This window comes from Lynx rufus, unplaced genomic scaffold (assembly GCF_022079265.1).
Source record: "Lynx rufus isolate CCGP_SWC_20201006 ecotype Redwood Valley unplaced genomic scaffold, mLynRuf1.p SCAF_35, whole genome shotgun sequence".
NCBI classification, from domain to species: domain Eukaryota; kingdom Metazoa; phylum Chordata; class Mammalia; order Carnivora; family Felidae; genus Lynx; species Lynx rufus.
In genome coordinates, this window is record NW_025814851.1 from 1,271,516 (window position 1) to 1,295,541 (window position 24,026).

At 39.5% G+C, this 24,026-nt stretch overlaps 1 protein-coding gene across 1 annotated transcript in view; it reads right to left on the reverse strand.

Annotated features, from left to right (window-relative positions):
• Positions 1–13,268: 13,268 nt before the first annotated feature.
• The window catches only part of WNK3 (WNK lysine deficient protein kinase 3), a 154,448-nt gene continuing 143,690 nt past the window's right edge, over positions 13,269–24,026 (reverse strand). Inside the window, exons 21-22 of the mRNA XM_047093639.1 lie at positions 17,402–17,604; positions 13,269–13,598 (exon numbers count right to left, since the gene is read on the reverse strand). Coding sequence (XP_046949595.1) covers positions 13,269–13,598; positions 17,402–17,604 — 533 coding nt within the window. The remainder of the gene's footprint in view (positions 13,599–17,401; positions 17,605–24,026) is intronic.

Here is a 24,026-nt window from a genome sequence, read left to right on the forward strand (position 1 = left end):
CAGGTTAGGTGGCGATCTGGGCGCGAAGCTGGGGACGGACGCGTGCGCACTCCGCGGGGGGCGAGGGGGCGGGAAAAGGATTCCCGAGGGGAGGGGTGAGCGGGCGAGGGGATGAGGGCGGGGTGGGGAGGAGACCAACAGATTGGATTTGGGTGAGGAGGAGGAGTGAGGCCGGCCGGATTTAGGGAAGGCTGAGAGGATAAAAGCGATGATGGACTCTAGTCACTTCCCCCCCCCCCCTCCGGCCGCGCTTCACCGCTTCAAAAGGGGTGAAGGCTCTCCCTTCCACCGCCGGGAGCCATGTTGCCTCGTCTTCTCTATGGTACTCGCTTTCTAGACGGGGGAGGGGGAGCAGGGCGGGGCGGGGCGGAGGGGCATCCTGGGAGTTGTAGTCTTCTCTACGGCCTCAGGATGCAGTCTAGGAACAAGATTTACCACCCCTTTCTGCCCTTGAGCTCACAGGATCCGAAGTGGTGGGGTGTGATATGTGTTTAGGATTTGCACTACAACTCCTGGCGTCCGCCTAGTTGCTTCAGGCTATTTACCGCCTTTTCCAGGAAAAGGAGTTTGGGGAGAAGTGATGCATCATGGGAAAGGAAGTAGAATGGATTAATTGAATTCAGCTAAAGTATGTTAAAATTCTCCAGGAGGGAGAATTTTTTTTTTTTTTTTGCTGGGGCGTGGTGGGGGAATAATATGCGTAGCTTTTAATGAATGAGATGGGACACATGAAATTTAAAAGCGATAACCGACATTTCTGTAGTAATCCACTTAACTTTTAACTACCATAATTCTTCAAAGCATTGTTGGCCCCAATTTATGAGTGGTGAAATTGACATTATTTGCCGGACGCAGTGCAGAAACAAAATGAAATTGAGTATCCCTTTTCTTCAAAATCTCTTTGGTGTGGGAAATAAGTACCAATACAAATTAAACTTCAAGTTGTATCTTTCCAGTACTCACTGAGCTACAGTGTTGTATAGTTAGGACCTTTGTTTCTAAACCTCATCGTGAATCAATCTGTCAGGAAGCTTTTGCAAAATAACTGCAAGGGCTACAATTCTGGACGGACAGAATCATAATCTTTTGAAAAAAATAGATTTTCAGTTGATTTTTGATGTAGCACCAGTCTTCTGGCTGGCCTTTAGGGCCCACTCTCTTAGCAGGAGGAGGGCAGAAAACATGTTTTGTAATAGTAGCCAGATCTGGCTTGGAACATGAGAGATGGGAGATCATGGCAGGCAGAGTTAGAATGCAAAAGTGCAGAGCCCAAGAGTAGTAAAGATGAATGAAGTTGGAGAACAGTCTATTAGGATGCAAAAGCTGTAAAAGCTTCAAGCTCCATAAAGGAATTTATCATAAAAGAATAGTGGAGATAGAACAGACAGATTTGCAAAGAATAAATAAATGGTGAAGCAGTGCATATAGGGAACTCTTGAAAATGACCAGTGAAAGTAGAGAACAGTAGCTTGAATGGATGAAAGATGGAAAGAATAGAGGTTTTCTAGTACAGTGAACACCTGTTGGATTGTCTGCTTAGCCCTCCTTTTCTGGGAAATGACTCTCCTCCCATTGACAGAATTACAGCAAAAACTGTCATGTTCTTATAACCGTAGCTCAGTGGGTCACAGGTGGACAAATAATCCAAGCTGGGTCCATCAGACTCTCATTCCCTAGAAAGCTAGAATTGAACCACAGAGATCAGTTTTTCCTAAGCATAAAACTTGGAAGCTGTCAGCAATTTTCCCACCACAGGGACAGAGGTATAAGATACTGATCTACAGAGGGGCGCCTGGGTGGCGCAGTCGGTTAAGCGTCCGACTTCAGCCAGGTCACGATCTCGCGGTCCGTGAGTTCGAGCCCCGCGTCGGGCTCTGGGCTGATGGCTCAGAGCCTGAAGCCTGTTTCCAATTCTGTGTCTCCCTCTCTCTCTGCCCCTCCCCCGTTCATGCTCTGTCTCTCTCTGTCCCAAAAATAAATAAACGTTGAAAAAAAAAATTAAAAAAAAAAAAGATACTGATCTACAGAAAGAGAAGAAAAATGCAGATTCTCAGCACAGAGATGAGACATAGTCTTCACTGTGTTTAAGTTCCAGGTTATCATTCCTGAAACATTTCTAGTCCTTGGTTTCTGTGAGGCAACCCCATATACTTATTATTACTACTTTTACAAAGTAGTTAGAAACTACTTATGACCAAAAACAAAGTTCAAGACCTGATATGAGAAATAGAGTATGGCAATTTACAGACCCTAAAATACGAAATTGGCAGAGATTGGAGATATCCCACATCAGTTAATGGAAGTTGGCATTCTGTGTTATCTGGCAGCAAAGCAGTTGCTTACTGCTCTCGGGGCTCAAAACAGAGCATGGGCTTTGCTGAATTAACAGTGGTAGAACTCTGTCTCATGTCAAATGTTTCAGTGGTTCAAGTGGTTAGGAAATTGGCACTTAGGTAATTGGAATGAGGTTATCTGTGTAAGCCTCTATAGATTCCTTGTTCTCCAAATCCCCCAAATGTGATGAGGTCTCCTTCCGTAAATGGATTTAGCTGGAATCAAAGAGAGGGTAGGCATAACATTCCCAGAGCAGATCAGAAAAGAGAGGCTTTACAGCCTTGAACACAGCCTATTATTTCCTACTTAAGCTCTAAACTGAAGATCTTGAGTGGAATGCTAGGGAGAATGAGCCAAGTCGTTAGGTAGAGTGCTAAGAAATAGAAACTGCAACAGGATGAGCCAGATTATTCCCTTTAGTAGATCTGAAGATTCAAAGAGCATATTTTGACAAGATTCTTGGACTGATTAGCATTCAGAGTCCCCTCAAATGAAATCCACAGGCAGTCAAATTAGGTTCTGAGGAAGTTTTATCACGAGAAAATCGTATCTAGTGAATAGGGACCAGAGTCAGAACAGCGATTTTCAAAGTTTGGTCCCTGGACTGGCGCATCAGCATCAACTAAAAACTGTTAGAAATTCTCAGGCCTCACCTCAGACCTCCAGAATCAGAAACCGTGAGTGGGGCCAGCAATACTCATTTTAAGTAATGTCAAAGATAAACAAAACTCAACATTAGTTAAAGCAGTGAAAACATTTTATTCAGTAACTACTGCCAGTAGGGGAAAAAAAACTGAGCTCTGTTCCCACTTGCACAGAGGTGACTAGGTGTTTTAAAGAGAGGATGAGGGAAGAAAGAGAAGGAGGGCACAAGGACTCAAGTAGAGTGAGGGAAGTGAAAAATTACAAAAAGTGGGTGATAGTGTAAAAGGGAGTAGGTCAGCTTGGTCTGCTAGCTGGCAGTTGTTGAACTTAGGATGCTATCCTCCTACAGACTGGGGGGGAGGTAAAGGCCCTAGCCTTCCTGATGATTACATTTCAAAGGAGTGGCTCTCAGGTACTTAAGAAATATCTGAGTTGTAGGAGATACATATACATCTCAAGGGGACAGGGGAAGAACTCACAAGGCTCTAAAAGGGAGGTCAGGGGCCTATCTTTAAGTGTTGGCTAGAACAAACTATAAATTCTTTTGATAGCCCTAAGCTTTCCAGATGGGAAATGGGTCATCTCAGAGACTAGCCTTAGGCTGCTAGAAGCCATACTAAAGTTTGGTCAAGTCTCTTGGTGCAGGTGTTTTGTTTTTTTTTTTTAAATTTTTTTTTTCAACGTTTATTCATTTTTGGGACAGAGAGAGACAGAGCATGAACGGGGGAGGGGCAGAGAGAGAGGGAGACACAGAATCAGAAACAGGCTCCAGGCTCCGAGCCATCAGCCCAGAGCCAGACGCGGGGCTCGAACTCACGGACCGCGAGATCGTGACCTGGCTGAAGTCGGACGCTTAACCGACTGCGCCACCCAGGCGCCCCGGTGCAGGTGTTTGAAGGGAGAGTTCATGTCAGGAAAGTTTTTGCCGGTCTCACCTCCAGGTGACTCTAATGCACTCTCAAGTTTGAGAATCGCCGCTCTTCTAGAGTATGCCCTAGGCCCAAGTACAGACTGGTTAAGTGAGAAGGTAAATTGACTCCCATAAATTTTTCTATGCCTGTAATTTATTCCTTTATTCCTATCCAGGTGCACTTCGGTGCATACTTGGTCCTGGTGGCTGATAATGGTGTGCCCTTCTTTCCTAAAGGGGAATTTTGATTGTGGTTAATCTGTTTCTCTATTTCTCATGTTAGATTTATTGTTAGTAGTTAAGTTTATTAAAGGTTGCAGGATCAAGAGGAGTTATGTTTAGCTTGTCGCTGAAGTAGACGAGGAAGGGGCAGGTCTATGCCATGCTATTGCTTCCAGATGCAGAAGTTGCATGTGACTTGCAGTTGTCCGTGGATTATGTTTGGTATGGGCATTTGGGAATTGTAGATATGGGGAAGATGGCATATGTGTTGATGGACCATGAAGAAGAGAAGTATAAGTAAACATCCGTTGTTTTGTCTTCCCAGCACCCCTTTTCTACCACCTTCTCTGCCTTATCCTCAGGGCTGCAGCAGGAGCCATCCTTCATGTACCTTCATAGAGAATTTGGGATTGAGCTGGAGGAGAGATGAAAAATCCTGGTTGCATTCAAGCATCTGATGTATTTGTTCCTAAGGCCCATCTGCATTATCCCTGGGTTTTGTGAGACACTACCATCTTTATAATAAATTCCTCTTTTTGCTTAAGCTTGTTCACATCAGATTTCTATTACTTGTACACAAGAGTCTTAACATAATACAGTTGAAACTTTATGTTGGATTGGCCAAAGAGGGTAGAGATAACATAGGCCAAAGCCCTGAAAGTTGAAGCCCTGAGAGGGGACAATAGATGTCACAGAATAGTAGTTGAAGTGCGTGCTTTGGAGCCAAGATCTGGGTTCCAATACCAGTTCAACTCCTTATTAGCTATCTGACTTTAACAAGTTACTTAGCCTCTTGATCCCTTACTGTATCTGTGAAATAGGGACTCGTTAATTTATTCAACAGATTTGGCACCTACTACATGCCTGGAATAAAGCTGGGCACTGGGGAAAAAGCAGTTTTCAACAGGGAGCTTAGAAGTGAGATGGTAACGATACTTACCTCAGAAGCTTGTGAGGATTGTGAAGATTAAATGTGAAGATTAAATGATGTAAAGTGCTTAGCACAATAACTGGCACAGTAAGTTCCTAATAAATGTTCACTCGTGTCATGAAGGGTGGAGAGAAACATAAAGAGGTTGCACGGAGAGTTGACAGTGGACTCAATCTTCTGACATGTTCCACTTAAGTAGCAACTAGCTGTTCAGTTTCTGCAAGGGGCCCACTTAGCTTTCTCTATTGCCCAAATCCTTGGGCCCTGTTTGAGAGGCTATAGGTTCATATGGTTATAGAAAGTAGTTCATTAGAAGGTCTAATGAGGCTGCCGTATTTCTTGCTTTTCTTGAACCAATAACTGGCTAATAACAAGTAGGGAAGTCATTTGATTAATAAAGGAGACGATGACCGTGGTCCTCAACCTTAATTACATTACTGTGTGTATGTAATGATACTGGTTATAGGGATGGGACACAGACACATTTTTTATTTTCACTTGTGGTAAAATACATACAACAGAATTTACCATCTTAACCATTTTCAAGTGTGCAGTTCAGTAGTGTTAAGTATATTCACATTGTTGTGCTTTACATAGCTCCCAGGTGATTTTAATATGCAGTCAGGGTTGAGAACCTCTGAGCTGGAATGTAGAACCCTTACAAATACTGCTTAAATTCTTTTTTTTTTTAATTTTTTTAACGTTTATTTATTTTTGAGACACAGAGAGACAGAGCATGAACGGGGGAGGGTCAGAGAGAGAGAGACACAGAATCTGAAACAGGCTCCAGGCTCTGAGCTGTCAGCCCAGAGCCCGACGCAGGGCTCGAACTCATGGACCGCGAGATCATGACCTGAGCCAACCGACCGAGCCACCCAGGCGCCCCAATACTGCTTAAATTCTTGAGGCTGTTTCCTTATTTGTAACGTGCATGTGAGCTAGTCCTTTCCATTTCTTTATCACAAGGTCCTGCTCCTATTTGGACCATTACTTATGCTGTACATCTTCATTTCTGTCTTGAGCTTCCTTTGTAAGACCCCACCTTCTTTTCCCCAACTACTACTAGTTCAGCTCTTTCTTTTTTTTTTAATTTTTTTTTCAACGTTTATTTATTTATTTGGGACAGAGAGAGACAGAGCATGAACAGGGGAGGGGCAGAGAGAGAGGGAGACACAAAATCGGAAACAGGCTCCAGGCTCCGAGCCATCAGCCCAGAGCCCGACGCGGGGCTCGAACTCACAGACCGCAAGATCGTGACCTGGCTGAAGTCGGACGCTTAACCGACTGCGCCATCCAGGCGCCCCTAGTTCAGCTCTTTCTAAACTCTTTAGTCACAGAAAATTCTACCATCTCATTCTTTTTTTAAAACTTTTTTTAAAGTTTATTTATCTATTTTGAGAGAGACAGAGACAGTACACTGGGGCAAGGGCAGCTAGGGAGGGAGAGAAAGAATCCCAAGCAGGCTCTGTGCTGCCAGCACAGAGCCTGATGTGGGGCCCAAACCCACAAAGATCATGACCTGAGCTGAAATCAAGAATAGGACACTTAACCAACTGAGCCACCCAGGTGGCTCTCTACCATTTCATGTATCTAGTGGTGTACATTTTAAATGGGTTTTATATTGTCTTATGCCCCAACTGAAACACTTTCACCTCTGAACCTCACTCTGTCACATCATCCAACACCTTTTGGGCCAATACCTAACCTCCTCCACCAACAGACCTCACATTGACTCACAAGTTGGGTCCAATTTTGTCACCTGTTTCCTCTTCTCTTAACATAGCGAATATGTAACGTCCCTTGAGTAGTTGTTACTATCATTTGAAGAAGCCTACTGTGTGCCGGATATAATGCTAAGCTCTTTATATGCTTTTTCATTTAGTCTGGAAACAATGCCTCAGAGTTACCGGGTCAATAAGGTAATAGATTTTTTAAAATCCTCATCTAATTTTGGATAATTTTGATAAGCCTCTAACTCTTCCTCCAGGGCTGTTTGCATAAACATATGCATGTTTCTTCTAAGTTATCAAGTGAACAAGTGATCTGATCTCATTGGGCAGTTTCCCAAGTCACTGTAGTGTGATAAATGAGAGATGTGGGAGGGAAATTTCAAAACGTACTTTTTGCTAAAGGTGTATTGTTGAAACATTGCCAATATGAAAGGAAAACTCAAGTTTGTGCAAAGGGCACATTTTGAATCCTTTATGAAACAAGCACTGAAGGGGCGCCTGGGTGGCTTAGTTGGTTGGGCTACCGACTTCGGCTCAGGTCATGATCTCAGTTCGTGGTTTGAGCCCCGTGCCGGGCTTGTGCTGACGGCTCAGAGCCTGGAGCCTGCTTCAGATTCTGTGTCTCCCCCTCTGTCTCTGCCCCTCCCCTGCTCACACTCTGTGTCTGTCTCTCAATAATAAATAAACGTTAAAAAATTAAAAAGAAACAAGCACTGGATATAACCTCATGAAAGATATATAAGAAAAGAGTACATAGTAATCCTGATAATAGATGAAAACTTATTGCAAATGTATTTGCATTATTTTTCATACAGTATATCTGAGAGTTGTATGGCTTGGAGTTTTTCCCATGAGCTTGGGAGTCAGACAGACCTGGGTTTGGGTACAGGCTTCACCATTTCCTAGCTATGTTACCATGGAAAATTCTTTAATCTCTCTGATCCATAAATTTTCTCTGTAAAGTGGAGATAATAACAGACTTAGTTTATAGGATTGTTTTGTGAATTAAAAATACCACAGGTAAAGGCCTAGATAACACAACAAGTACTAAGAAAGTCATAGTGACTGTTACAATTATGGCTCATTGAGAAGGGTGGAGAAGAGGTACAGCTCAAAATTTCCTGGGGCTATAAATCAAGAGGTAATACACGGCTTGGTTAATTTGTTCAGGCAGCATAATCTATAGGACTAAATTTTTTAAATCTGCTAAATTACACTGGATAAATGAAGAACCAGTTTAAGCCAGGTGATTGCAATGACTATGAAAGCATTTTAATAAGATAACATATTCATTTTATAACACAGCCTTTATTTTTTGTTTCAAAACAAAATTTCCAAGAAACAAAACAAAATACTTACAATGGCTGGGTACAAATGAAATAAAAATCACAGTTTCAAAGAACCAAAATCAGACAACTGCTTAAAGGCAGATCACTTGGTTTACCAAAAACAATCCCCCCCAAAAGCAAAACAAAACAAAAAGTTAATGTCAAGAAGGATTAAAATTAAAATTAAGTTTAACAACATACTATATAATGCTACATTCCCCAGTTAAGAAAGGAGAGTTCACATATACAACTAAATGTTAAGTGTAGAGAAGTGGCTGAAATTCTGCATACTTCATAGTAAATTATGCATGAAAGTTTATTAATTGCATAAACTTCCTGAGTGGCTCCCATGCTGCACTAGGTCTACATGCTTAATATTCATATCAAACAAATTACAGCTTTAAGTGATTGAGCATGACAGACCTTGAACAACTGCACTTTCCGATCAGTCACTATTTTCTGCTGAGGGTACGTTCTGGACCACAAACCTCAATCTGAAATCTTAATTTATAGTGAAAAGAAATGTAACTTAAAAAAAAAAACCTGGAAGGATGACAAGCACGCATTTAGGGGTTTATTTTACACTGGCACATTTTTTTCTCAAAAGCCCAGTTTCTCTCTTCCCTTCTTGCTTGACTTTTAGCCTTTTTGAGGTGGTTTTTAACTAAAAGAAAACCTTCCATGATGGAAGCTGTTAGTTTGTACACTCCTCCAACTATCTCAGTTGAAAATAACTTGAGTGTAACCTAGCCACTACCCCAGGCCCCTGCCTATCTTGGCTATCAGGGACCCCGACCAATGTTTGTGTTCATCCTTCACATAAAAAGACTATTTCCATGGTGATCTGAAAGCATTTGGCTCCATAAAAATGTCATAGTAATTTCAAAGGATTTTACCAAGTTTGAGTGTTAACAATTTTACCAACTGGATTGGATTAAAAAAAATCTGAATCCCAGAAATTACATTTATCAAATCAATGGCCTTTTCTACAACCCACCCCCTTTTCTGGTTCATCTTCAAAGTGGGGGGGGGGATAAAAAAAGTCTACAATAAACAACAGAATGAAAAAATGAACAACCTATTCTTAAAAAAATGGCCTGCACACCACCTCAAATCTCAAGTTTTTCTGAACCAAACAGAAGATTAAATAACTGAATCCCAAACTGATGCCAAATATACTTCAGGAATGTATATAGCCTGAAGTACAGCATTTGCTAAGATTAAATATGCTGTAGTGTTACACACCGTAAACATGTGAAACAAGGAACATGTGGCTTACAAACATTAGCTGAGTTTCTGGAAAAACAAAAAATGCATCATTCAGAAAAGACCACAAAGAAAGTCAATGCCTCCAATAAACTTTAGAGATCAGATAAACTGTTACCACCAACTACAATTCAACTAAAAGCATACAGCCATTTTAACAAAATGCCACTGCAAATACCTAGCAATATGCTAATATGCTGAATGACAGGCCACTGCTGTAGGATTTATCAACTATTTCACTGCGGTAGTTAAAGCAATTTCAACCCATAGCCCTTTAGGCACACAAGACAAGAAATGCATCTTTAATAAAAGATGCTAAGTTACAGGCACTGGACTGTCTAATTTAGTACTTTCTTACTATTTATTTTACAATGGACTCCTACAACTAAGTCCTACATTGCCACCAGCTGGGTGTACTTCTCTGCTCTCCATCCCCAAATCCCCAAAGCTTATTCTGCAGAGGCACATGGCTCTCATCACTTAAACACAGATTGGTGGCAGAGTGATGGTCCCACTCATCTCAAACTCATGGTTAGCACTGGGACAAGGAGGCAGGCCAGATTTGGAACCTGAAAGAATACTGAGAATCAAGGCAAAAAAGCAAGTTTCACAGGCAGTGTTTACTTGTACACCCCCAAACAGCACTGAAAACGAGGTAGATAAACAAAAGTAATTGGACTGTAATTAAATCTGGAGTTCTAAAATGATACATCCCATCATACTGCACATAACACACCACACTCAATCCAAAAATCACAGCAGAAAAGTGCCTTTTAAACTTTCACAGATAATTTTGCTGTCAAACCATTAGAATTCATGCTTGATATAAAACTGGCAAGAAAAGGATGAAAAACAAAATGGATATTTGTTATATTACAGCAAATTACCTTAAATAGAGATTCAAGACTGCTACAAATATACATAGGGTTATTTTCATTAGATTTACACCAATACTGGTTTCATATTCTTATGATGTTAACACACAACTTCACAAACATAGCAGCATGTACTTCATGATGAAATGCTCACATTGCCACATATGGAGATACAGTACTATTCATCAGACTTGTACTTGGAGAAGTAAACATGGTGGTTGGACATACAGACTATCCCCCAAATAAACTTTACAGGCAGGATTGTTTAGTACAACCTTTTTCTCTTCTACAAAAAGGAAAATGAAAAGGATAGGTTTGTGTGGTTTTTTGGAAATGGGTAGAAGGCCCTTGTTATATAGTAGGCATTTTGTTAAGTAAGAAGGGAATTTCTGAGCTTCACCTCAAGAGTTAATTATTTCTGGGGAGGAAAATTACCTCAGCAAGGATGAAAACAGCACTATTATATGAGTTAGCAAAATTATGAAATAATGCAAAACCCCTAGGTAAAAAACTAGCCAATATTTACAGTCAAAGTGACTATCATCTGAATCAAACATTTAAGTAATGGGGAAAAAACCCACAGTGGTGTGAATAACACTGTTTTCTTCATTTCCGCACAAACTCACTTTTTTCTGTATTTTTAAACTTATACATGTTACGTATACATAATGTATACATAACATATGTTAACCCAACTACTGCAGTCAGCATGGAGACAGCAGTACACTATTCACCATCTTCAAACTTTAGAAGACTACTTTTCTTTCCAGCAAAAAATCTGAAAAGATTCTAAATATTACAAGGCACTGCAAAAGTCTGCAGGCAAATGAATGATGAATTATACATAAAACAGAGGTGGTGGCAAAATGTGGGACATCTGATGCAGAGCAGCCATTAATAAATGTAATTGTGCATGTCATCCATGGAGGTTTTTTCATCCTGGGGTACACTGTTTAAAAGGATTACAACTGGAGAAGAAGGGATCTTAAAACCTGCAGGATTTTCACTTTATAGGTTGTAAGTCTCAATGTGATTACACAAGCCAACTCTTATAATGAAACACGAGCAGTTTTAAAGAATTATGGATTTTAGGTGCATTGTTTTTGTACACATGGAAAACACTGCAATGCAAGCATTTGCATTACACTAATGTCCTAAAATCACTGCAACTTGCAAACAAATACTGTAGAAGAAATTTGAAGAATCTGTACATAAGATTTAGAAAGACTCACCCAAACCAGAGTATGTTTTCATTTATGAAAAGAAACTGTGGCTCTTATCAACAGCAATTCTGAAAATGCTGCTTTAGACACCCCAAATGATAGTGACAGAACCTTCATGATGGTTAGTGTGATCCTCAGGTAAGCAATATCAGACACATTTTTTGAAAAGGGTACTGAATGTCACAAAGTAGACTATGCAAAAAACAAACAAACAAACAAGCAAACAAAACAAGAAACTACACCTATTAAGTTTTCCTTACCTGCCAAGCTCATGGGGTAAAAATTTTAGAGGAACTTGGAGGAAAATCTTTTAACAGAAATGTTGGGTGATAATTTGGAATGTTTACCAGTAGACAGAACTCATTATCAGGTAAATGTGTACTAGAAATGACCTTGAAATTTTCAGAGTGGAAAGTAAGTATTTTAAATGTGTATATGTAGTAGTTGATAAATACCATTTAAGAATTCTGTTTGGGTTTCACAGACTGAGCATTAGGTAACTCTGTGACCAGCCTTTTAAGATTATTATAGTTAACCTTCCTGAAATCCAAAAGTGTCTATTTTGACATTGCCTCACCTCCTCCTAAAACTGGATAAAACCCAGTAAAGTGCAACTTGACAGTGATCTCTCTCAGATTCTAAAGAGGCTGCCAAATCATCTAAGATCTAAAATCATTTAGGATGCTATATATACTAATAAGAAATTATAGCAACTAAAAAAAATGGTAATCAAAAAAAAAAAAAGCTAAGGGCAACTTAAATAGTGTCCTTTGAGGGTCTACTATCTCACTGCAGGAGAGTGTATACCCCACATCTTAGAACCCTGTAAAGCCAGTGTTTCATGTGTAAGTCTCAAAACGTACAACCTGCTGTGTCAAGTACATTTTACTTCAGAAGAATGGATCAATAGAGGTGTAACTTGAATTCTCTTTGTTAGGAATACAAAGATTCCCCCCAAATGAGATTCGTATCAGCTGCAATATATCCCTTGCAAAAGAATGCAAGCCAAATCAATGCCTCTCAGATGCTCAAAAACAATGTAGTGTGCACATGAGAAACAAGGAGATAGCTACTTTGAATTACTATTGAAATCCTAAAGTAGCTACAGTATCTGCAGAATCAAGGAACTGTTACAGTTCTGTTTTTTCCTTTCTCTCCGCCTCACTTAAAACAAGGCTTTACTCCTACTGCTGTGACGACGGGAAGAAAATCACATTAAAAAGGGCTCATGGTCTATACTGGTTGACAAAGTTATTCTAATTTTATATACCAAAACATTTCCTGCAGCAAGTTACCCTGCCTTCTGTGAAAGGTAAACCTAAGATAAACATGTGAAGAATCCCATAAGACTCCGGCTGTTGGAGGGTCTCACTTCGTCCACGTTTGGGGAGTTTCAATTTAAATAGTTTTTATACATTTTAAAGTATCATCCAGCTGCAGATAGCAGCAGTAAAAAATGGGGGCTTCTCAGCAATTCATGGAAAGTGTCCTGGAAATGTTAATGCTCAAGCTGAGCTTATTAAAGCATTCTGAACGGTATTTTTAAAAAATCAAGTATCAAAGAGGATAGGATTTGAAGTGAAAAAACATTTCTGTGTGCAGTGCTCTATGTACAAACTGCACAGTTCTATAGAATGATGAGCTATATAAAATACCACAATGAAAGAAACAAAAAAATACAGTGGAAGGTAAACTCAAACGAGGGAAAATATGGCAGAACCCAAGAAGAAGAATGTTTAGTATCTTAGGTATCATGAAAATAATTCTGAAAAAATTCTCCCTTTTCTTCATCATCTACTCTGATTCATTTGGGACCAGGCGGGATGGCAGATGGATTCTGCACTGATGAAGCTGGAAATGCCTGTAAATTCATTCCCGGCTGGAATGGTCCCCCAGATTGAGTCGGAATTACTACAGACTGTTGTGGTGTTCCTGAAATTCCTACCCATTGTACTGGGTATCCTGGCCCCCCCACAGCATTATACTGACAGACATGGGGCATTCCATATGATGATAATGTCCCAGGAAATGAAGGGAGTGAGAGTCCTTGTGGCAAGGAGGTTGGGACAGCTCCACGGATTTGGGACAGAGAAGAAATCCATGTTGATGTGTAGCCCATAGTAGATGGAGTATTCTAACGAAAACAAAAATAAAAACAAAAGATCAGTTTATTTGGTAGATGCTTTTACCCATCTATATTCTTTCCTATTCTTTTTGGCTTACTACTCCCATTATTACTATGAGCAGCTACCATTTTTGGAGCACCTTTCTGTGTGCCAAGCATAGTTGCATACCTTATTTCATTTCCTCTTCATTACTGACCTACAAGGTAGGCATTTTCAGATATGGAAACCGAAGCTAAAAATTGGTAACACCAAATATCACTAAGTAACTTAATACTGAGGTGAGGATTAACTCCAGTGAATAGAGTTAGCACTCTGTTCACTATTTAGTGTCGTCTCCTTTCTTTATGCTAGCACTACTCTTTATAATTTTACTTCTTTCTGCCAGCCCCATGAATTCTCTCATGCAGAACCACAGACCATAGCCCAACTTACTACAGAATTCTTTGGAGACAGAGGAGCATGATTATGTGTGGCCCAGGAGAAAGAACCTGGCACACAGAGTATATGCTCAATAAATGTCACCTCCCTACCCACTCCTACTCATTGCGTTAAAGTCTAACATTTCTGTTGCATTTTGGGAAGTTTTTGGCAGTATTCTGAAAATATATTCCTGCCTGCCCTTATCATGTCCTACTACGATTATGCATGTGTATAGAGATTACTGAAATCTTATACACATGGTAATAATAAGTCTAATGGAAGTAAATAATTCTCACTTAAAGGAGAGTTTGGTATCAGTCGCTAATGCTAAGTTCCTCTAAATCGAAAAGTCAAGCCTAAACCCTTTTAAATAAACTTTCAAACTAAAGTTGGAATAAAGGCTTTGCCTGACTCAAGAATGAATGACCGTATCTCCTGAGGTAAAAATACATTTATTTAAAGTTCAGTAATCCCTTCTTCATATCAGTGTTTTTGTCCTGTTAAAGTAAAATTAAATGTAATACTTCTGAGTCAAAAGAGCACATAAATTCTACTCCTGATATCATTATTATAATATATGTTAACTTGGATTTAAATTATATAAGTATATATAAATATATATAAATTATATAAATATATAAATATTTAAAACACAAAAGAGCATATATAGTATGACTTCATTTTTATAAAGTCATTTCCATGTATCCATATACAGACATAGAAAGAAATCTGAAATGGTGTTTATCTAAAGTTAGTGACAATTATTTCTAGGTATTGGGATTTGAAGGTGGTATTTTAGAATTCATACTTTTCTGCATTGATTTAATTCTATAATGAACATTATTTTACAAACAGTAGTGTGATTTTTATTTTAAAAAAGACCAGTGGAGAGGACCTAACCTTCTCTTGCATATTTCAAAGGCATCTGAGATTCAAATGACCTATGGTCTTTCCTCTACCAAAACACACTGCCTACTCATGTTCTGCATCTTGGTGATTGGTAGCCTGGAATGATAGACAGTAATGCCAGCCAGAAACCTAGTCTTGATACCTTCCCTCTGCCATACATCCATTCCATCACTAAATCTTATCCATTTTATCTCTTAAACATTTCTTGGAATCTGTTCATTTTTCTTCATCTCAATTTCTCTTTAACTGTACCACTGTGACTAACTCTTAATTGGTCTATCAATTTCTACCCTTACCTCCAATAATCCTTTCTTCTTGCTTCAAGTCAGAGTGATCTTTTCAAAAAGCAAATCTGATGTGAACCCTAGGGCTTCAATGGCTATCCATCTTTCTTAAAATAAAGACAAAGGTCTTTATCATCACCACTTTTAAGACCCTCCCAACCTCCTTAGATTCACTGTGCACCAATTCCTGTCTGCTCTCTTCACTTCAGCAAAATTGGCCTACTTTCAGTGGCCTCATGATCCCTTTACCAATACAGGGCTTTTGCATATGCTGTTCTTTCCACTTGGAATCAGATTACCTCCCTTTTTTCACCTAGTTGACACCTACTCATCCTTCAGATCTCTGTTCAATCATCACCTTCTCAGGGAAGCTTTCCTTGACTTCCCTTTACTAGACCAACTCTCTTATTATATGATATCCTATATTATATAAGTCTGTTCATGTCTAACTGTCCCACTAGAGTATAAGTTCCATGAGATAGGGCACATACTTGTTTTTGCTCATCAAACCCAGTGCCTAGTAGAGGGCTTGGCACAAAGTGAAGGGCCTGACATAATTGTGACAAAATTTTCTAATAAGGCCACAGACCAGTAACAAGCAAGAACATTAGAAAATGAGATGTGCTTTCCACACAAACATGTAATCAACTGAACTTAAAATACAAAAATAGTTATCTAGGCATCTTAGAGGTGTTACCTCATTTAATTCTCACAGTGATGTTGTAAGGCAGGCAGGTATTATCTCTGTTTTGAAGACATGAAAACTGAGGCACAGATGACTTGCCTATAGTCATATAACTAGTAAGTGACTGAGCTGACACTGGAACCCAATTCTGTCTGCTTAGAGACCTCTACCACTTTTGTTCATACTGCCATTTTCTACTCACTCTCCCTCCAAAAATCCTCCATTATACTGCAATAAACCACCCTCCTACTAGTCAACAAAAGCCTCTATTCACACAGTACTCAGAGGCTCTCTCACTGGCAGCACAAATGCATTTATGCCTTGAAGTTTGCCTCTAAAGGCTTCCAATTTTTACAATGGTGATACTATCTATATATAAATCGGTGCCAGGAGTAAGATAAGTACACAGAGTCCCCACGCAGAAATACTGCTTATTAGTTTGGGAAATCTAGGCTTTTGAAATTTTTATTCAACATTAACACTAAATGTATTTTCAGACTTTCTTTACCAAATTATATGCAATGACTACATACACACACATACATGTACACAAACACAACACACACACACACATATACACAAATATACATCTTGCAATTATGAGGGTTCAGATTCTAAGCCTTGATTCACATTTTGATAGATTTACTCATTTTGAAAAAGTGATACTTTAAAAGTTCAAACAGAGAAGTAAAATGTAAAATGAGGCTCAAATTCCACCATCCAGTATATTGTTAACGGCTTCTCCTAGTTCTGTGTATATATATAAATACCTAATGCACATAATTTTAAACAAATACTGTATATACTGTTCTATAAGCCTGCCTTCTTCCCACTCCAGAATGCATTGTGGACATCCTTCTATATCTCAACTGCATGTACATCTGACTAAGGCCATATGCAATTAACTAGGAATCTCATCCATAAACTTAAGATGCCTTTTACAATATTCTAGCTTAAAGAGCTTTAAAATTATTTTCTCAAACTGAACAAATAAGATCACTTAATAGTTCTGAGAATATTGATATACAACATATGATAGCTTTCCCTCAAAACTCAAACTCTTCTTGTACCACAGGACTGAATTCACCCTCATTCCAGATGCTTTCTTTTTTGATACTTGATGGTTATATTTTTAGGTATAAGAGTCTGAAGCATGGGTCAGCAAGCTACAGCCTACCACTTCTTTTTGTAAGTCAAGTTTTATTGGAACAAAGCCCTGTGCATTCATTTATATTTTATCTATGGTTGCTTTTGCCTGATGACAGAGTTGACTAGTTGCAACCACATGGCTTGAAAGTACTTACTAACTGGCTCCCTCCCAGAAAAAAATGTGCTGACCCCTGGTCTAAAAGATAATTTTCTCAAAGACAAAATGAATCTAGACAAGGATAAAAGTCGCTATGTTGTCAAGTCACACCATTTTCTAATAGTGACTTTAAAAATAGACCTAAGGAAATCAATTTTTATGATTTTAGTTCTTAGAAATAAAGAGGAACGTGCAAAAACCACTTACTTCATATACTTTGTTCCAGTTTTCTGTCTCTAGTTTGTGTTGACTCTGTTTGAGTTGGTTTAAACTTGGCTTAATAAGAGAATTTCCAACTGTTTCCTTTGTCCAGTCATCCACCAGTTTATGTAAGTCATCTGTGAACATGCCTTTTTTACTAGCTGGAGATTGCTGGCATGATGCTACATTACTCTCCACACAGAGCGGATCTAGAAGAAATAACAGGAAAACCATAAAAAATAATTAAAACTGATAAATACTTTTCTTTGAGTAATAATGCAGTTGGTAGAACCTCACATATGGGCTACAGATAAGGTAACCAGACATTCAAGTTTATCTGGGACAGTCCTGGAGTAATTATTAACAGTATGTATGCCTTTCACTCTCGAAAGTTTCCTCTTGTTGGATGGGAAATTATATGGTCACCTTGGTATAAAGTCAAATAAGCTACAAGTTATAAGTCAAATATAAAAACATTAGTATCAATTATAATCTTTACATCAGTTTTCCTCAGATAGATACTTAAAAGAGATAAAAAATAAACATGGAGGAGAGAGGCTTGAAGATGGCGGTGTAGGAGGACGCTGGGCTCACTGTGTCCTACTGATCACTTAGATTCCACCCACATCTGCCTAAATAACCCAGAAAACCACCAGAAGACTAGCAGAATGGACTCTCCAGAGGCAACTGAAGACAAGAGGCCCACGGAAGAGGACGGGTCTGCCTCCCTCCCGGTGCTGCAGGGCCCCTGCCGTAGTGGACCACCAAAGGCAAAGCGAGCTGAGCCTGCCGCTCCTGCCCCTGTGCACCTTGCGGATCCACCCTGGCTACTACACCAGATCCCATCAAAGCAGCACCACAAGCCTGGCAATGTGCCAGTAGCCCAGACAGGGGCCACACCACTCCACAGGGAGTCCTGCCCCTGGGAGAGGGGAAGATAAGCTACACACCAGTCTGACTGTGGCCCCAGTGGTGGGCTGGGGGCAGACATCAGGTCTGACTGCGGCCTGCCCACTAACACAAGTAACTTCAGACAGCACAAGGGAAGAGCCCTGCAGTTCCCTGCCACTCCAGGGACTATCCAAACAAAGTTTCTCCTCAAAAGAAACTCCAGTAAGTAGCAAAAGCTAATGAATTGATCAAAAACAATTTAAGCAATATAACAGAGCATGAATTTAAAATAAGTCATAAAATTAATCGCTGGGCTTGAAAAAACTATAGAGGACAGCAGAGAATCTATTGCTACAGAGATCAAGGGACTAAGAAACATTCATGAGAAGCTAAAAAATGCCATAAATGAGGTGCAAAATAAAATGGAGGCGAACACAGCCCAGATTGAAGAGGCAGAGAAGAGAATAGGTGATGTAGAAGATAAAATTATGGAAAAAGAGGAAGCTGAGAAAAAGAGATAAAAAAATCCAGGAGTATGAGGGGAGAACTAGAGAATTAAATGATGCAATGAAATGTAATAATATACGTATAATGGGGATTCCAGAGGAAGAGAGAAAGGGGCTGAAGGTGTACTTGAACAAATCATAGCTAAGAACTTCCCTGAACTGGGGAAGGAAAAAGACATTGAAATCCAATAGGCACAGAGAACTCCCTTCAGACGAAACTTGAATCGATCTTCTGCATGACATATCATAGTGAAACTGGCAAAATACAAGGATAAAGAGAGAATTCTGAAAGCAGCTAAGGATAAACATGCTCTAACATATAAAGGGAGACCGATAAGACTAGTGACGGATCTATCTACTGAAACTTTGAAGGCCAGAAAGGAATGGCAGGAAATCTTCAATGTGACGAACAGAAATAATATGCAGCCGAGAATCCTTTACCCGGCATGTCTGTCATTTAGAATAGAAGGAGAGATAAAGGTCTTCCCAAAAAAACAAAAACTGAAGGAATTCATCACCACTAAACCAGCACTACAAGAGATCCTAAGGGGGATTCTGTGCGTGAAATGTTGCAAGTACCACAAAGTACCAGAGACATCACTACAAGCATGAAACCTACAGACATCACAATGACTCTAAACCTGTATCTTTCAATAATAACACTGAATGTAAATGGACAAAATGCTCCAACCAAAAGACACAGGGTATCAGAATTGATAAAAAACAAACAAACAAACAAGATCCATCTATTTGCTGTCTACAAGAGACTCATTTTAGACCTGAGGACACCTTCAGATTGAAAGTGAGGGGATGGAGAACTATCTATCATGCTACTGGAAGTCAAAAGAAAGCTGGAGTAGCCATACTTATATCAGACAAACTAGACTTTAAATTGAAGGCTGTAACAAGAGATGAAGAAGGGCATTATATCATAATTACAGGGTCTATGCATCAGGAAGAGCTAACAATTATAAATGTCTATGAGCCAAATATGGGAGCCCCCAAATATATAAAACAATTAGTCACAAACATAAGCAACCTTACTGATAAGACCGTAGTAATTGCAGGGGACTTTAATACTCCACTTACAACAATGGATGGATCATCTAGACACAGGATCAATAAAGAAAAAAGGGCCCTGAATGATACATTGGATCAGATGGACTTGACACATATATTTAGAACTCTGCATCCCAAAGCAACAGAATATACTTTCATCTCAAGTGCACATGGAACATTCTCCAAGATAGGTCACATACTGGGTCACAAACCAGCCCTTCATAAGTATACAAGAATTGAGATCATACCATGCATACGTTCAGACCACAATGCTATGAAGCTTGAAATCAACTACAGGAGAAAGTCTGGAAAACCTCCAAAAGCATGGAGGTTAAAGAATACCCTAACTGAAGAATGAATGGATCAACCAGGCAATTCGAGAAGAAATTAAAGAATTATGGAAACAAATGAAAATGAAAATACAACAATCCACACGTTTTGGGATGCAGCGAAAGCAGTCCTTAGAGGAAAATACATTGCAATGCAGGCCTATCTCAAGAAACAAGAAAAACCCCAAATACAAAATCTAACAGCACACCTAAAGGAAATAGAAGCAGAACAGCAAAGACACCCCAAACCCAGCAGAAGAAGACAAATAATAAAGATCAGAGCAGAAATAAACAATGTAGAATCTAAAAAACAACTGTAGAGTAGATCAATGAAACCAAAAGTTGGTTTTTTGAAAAAATAAAGAATTAATAAACCGCTAGCCAGGCGTCGCAAAAAGAAAAGGGAGAGGACACAAATAGATAAAATCGTGAATGAAAATGGAATTATTATAATCAATCCATCAGAAATACAAGCAATTATCAGGGAATACTATGAAAAATTATATGCCAACAAACTGGACAACCTGGAAGAAATGGACAAATTCCTAAACACCCACACACTTCCAAAACTCAAACAGGAAGAAATAGAAAGCTTGAACAGACCCATAACCAGCGAAGAAATTGAATCAGTCATCAAAAATCTCCCAACAAATAAGAGTCCAGAACCAGATGGCTTCCCAGGGGAATTCTACCAGACATTTAAAGCAGAGATAATACCTATCCTTCTCAAGCTATTCCAAAAAATAGAAAGGGAAGGAAAACTTCCAGACTTATTCTATGAAGCCAGCATTACTTTGATTCCTAAACCAGACAGAGACCCAGTAAAAAAAGAGAACTACAGGCCAATATCCCTGATGAATATGGATGCAAAAATTCTCTATAAGATACTAGCAAATCAAATTCAACAGCTTATAAAAAGAATTATTCACCATGATCAAGTGGGATTCATTCCTGGGATGCAGGGCTGATCCAACATTTGCAAATCAATCAACGTGATACATCACATTAATAAAAGAAAAGAACCATATGATCCTGTCAATAGATGCAGAAAAAGCATTTGACAAAATTCAGCATCCTTTCTGAATAAAAACCTTTGAGAAAGTTGGGATTGAAGGAACATACTTAAACATCATAAAAGTCATTTTTGAAAAGCCCACAGCTAATATCATCCTCAATGGGGTAAATGAGAGCTTTCTCCCTGAGATCAGGAACATGAAAGGGATGTCCACTCTCACCACTGTTGTTTAACATAGTGTTGGAAGTGCTAGCATCAGCAATCAGACAACAAAAGGAAATCAAAGGCATCAAAATTGGCAAAGAAGAAATCAAGCTTTCACTCTTTGCATATGACATGATATTATACATGGAAAATCCGACAGACTCCACCAAAAGTCTGCTAGAACTGATCCATGAATTCAGCAAAGTCGCAGGATACAAAATCAATGTACAGAAATCAGTTGCATTCTTATACACTAATAATGAAGCAACAGGAAGACAAATAAAGAAACTGATCCCATTCACAATTGCACCAAGAAGCACAAAATACCTAGCAATAAACCTAACCAAAGATGCAAAAGATCTGTATGTTGAAAACTAGAGAAAGCTTATGAAGGAAATTGAAGAAAATATAAAGAAATGGAAAAACATTCTGTGCTCATGGATTGGAAGAATAAATATTGTTAAAATGTCAATATTACCCAAAGCTATCTACACATTCAATGCAATCCCAATCAAAATTGCACCAGCATTCTTCTCAAAGCTAGAACAAGCAATCCTAAAATTTGTATGGAACCACAAAAGGCCCTGAATAGCCAAAGTAATTTTGAAGAGGACCAAAGCAGGAGGCATCACAATCCCAGACTTTAGCCTCTACTACAAAGCTGTAATTATCAAGACAGCATGGTATTGCAACAAAAGCAGACACATAGACCAATGGAACAGAACAGAAACCCCAGAACTATACCCACAAATGTATGGCCAACTAATGTTTGACAAAGCAGGAAAGAGTATCCAATGGAAAAAAGACAGTCTCTTTAACATATGGTGCTGGGAGAAATGGACAGCCACATGTAGAAGGATGAAACTAGACCACTTTGTTACACCATTCACAAAAATAAACTCAAAATGTATAAAGGACCTGAATGTGAGACAGGAAACCATCAAAACCCTAGAGGAGAAAGTAGGAAAAAAACCTCTCTGACCTCAGCCACAGCAATTTCTTACTTGATACATCCCCAAAGGCAAGGGAATTAAAAGCAAAAATGAACTATTGGGACCTCCTGAAGATAAAATGCTTCTGCACAGCAAAGGAAACAATCCACAAAACTAAAAGGCAACCAACGGAATGAGAAAAGATATTTGCTAATGACATATCGGACAAAGGGCTAGTATCCAAAATCTATAAAGAGCTCACCAAACTCCACACCTGAAAAACAAATAATCCAGTGAAGAAATGGGCAGAAAACATGAATAGACACTTCTCTAAAGAAGACATGCAGATGGCCAACAGGCACATGAAAAGATGCTCAATGTTGCTCCTCATCAGGGAAATATAAATCAAAACCACACTCAGATATCACCTCACGCCAGTCAGAGTGGCTAAAATGAACAAATCAGGAGACTATAGATGCTGGAGAGGATGTGGAGAAACGGGAACCCTCCTGCACTGTTGGTGGGAATGCAAACTGGTGTAGCCGCTCTGGAAAACAGTGTGGAAGTTCCTCAAAGAAGTAAAAATAGATCTACCCTATGACCCAGCAATAGCACTGCTAGGAATTTACCCAAGGGATACAGGAGTGCTGATGCATAGGGGCACTTGTACCCCAATGTTTATAGCAGCCGGCCGACTGCATCTTGCTCTGTGTCCTCCACCTTGAACACGCCTCCTCCCCTTGAGTAACCTCCCGCTCACCCGTTCAAACTTCCCGATCAAAACACGCCCTGCGACCTGCGTAACAGGACTTCAACCCTTCCCCAGCCAATCGGCCGAGGCCACGACCCTTCCCCAGCCAATCGGCTGAGGCCACAGCCATTACCTCACCAACTGCCCCTAGACCCCAATAAAACCTTTGTGCTTTTGAAACTCGCTCTCTCTCCCCGGTATCTCACCCTGTGTCGGTGCAGGTAGGGGATTGAGCTCGAGCTAGCTCGAATAATGGCTCTTTTGCGTTTGCATTGGACTCTGCTCCCTGGTGGTCTTTGGGGATCACGAATTCTGGGCATAACAATAAACACAAAGATTCAACAACTTAGATGAAATGGACCAAGCCTCAAAAACCACAAACTACCAAAACTTACTCAACAGGAAATGTATAACGTGAATAAATCTTGTAACTACTATTAAACAATTTGAATTTATAGTGAAAAAGTTCCCCAAATAGAAATCTCTGAACCCAAGTGGTTTCATTGAAAAATTCTTCCAGACAGTTAAAGAAGAAATAGTACTAATTTAACACAAGTTCTTTCAGATAATAGAAAAAGAGGGAGGAGAAAGACTTCAAAAATGCAGAATAAGGGCCTAGGTGAACTTGCTCTTAAAACAATAAAAATATGGGCAAAACAACTCAAACCAACCATTTCAGAACTCTGACAATTATCCAGAGACACAGAATGAAATAAAAATCATTTATTCAAGACAAACTAATGAGATCTGTGACATTTTAACTTGTGGTAATTCCCCTCCCGGCTTCCCTCCCAGCTCAGTGTTGGGATAGCTAAAGGCCAGCAGCATTGCAGACAATAGAGATCAGACCTCTTTTTGAGTTCTCTTAAAAGTACCATCCCCAGAGCACAGTCATCTGAACTTGCAACAACCCAGAAAAATCTCTATTCTTAGAGTGTGGTAGA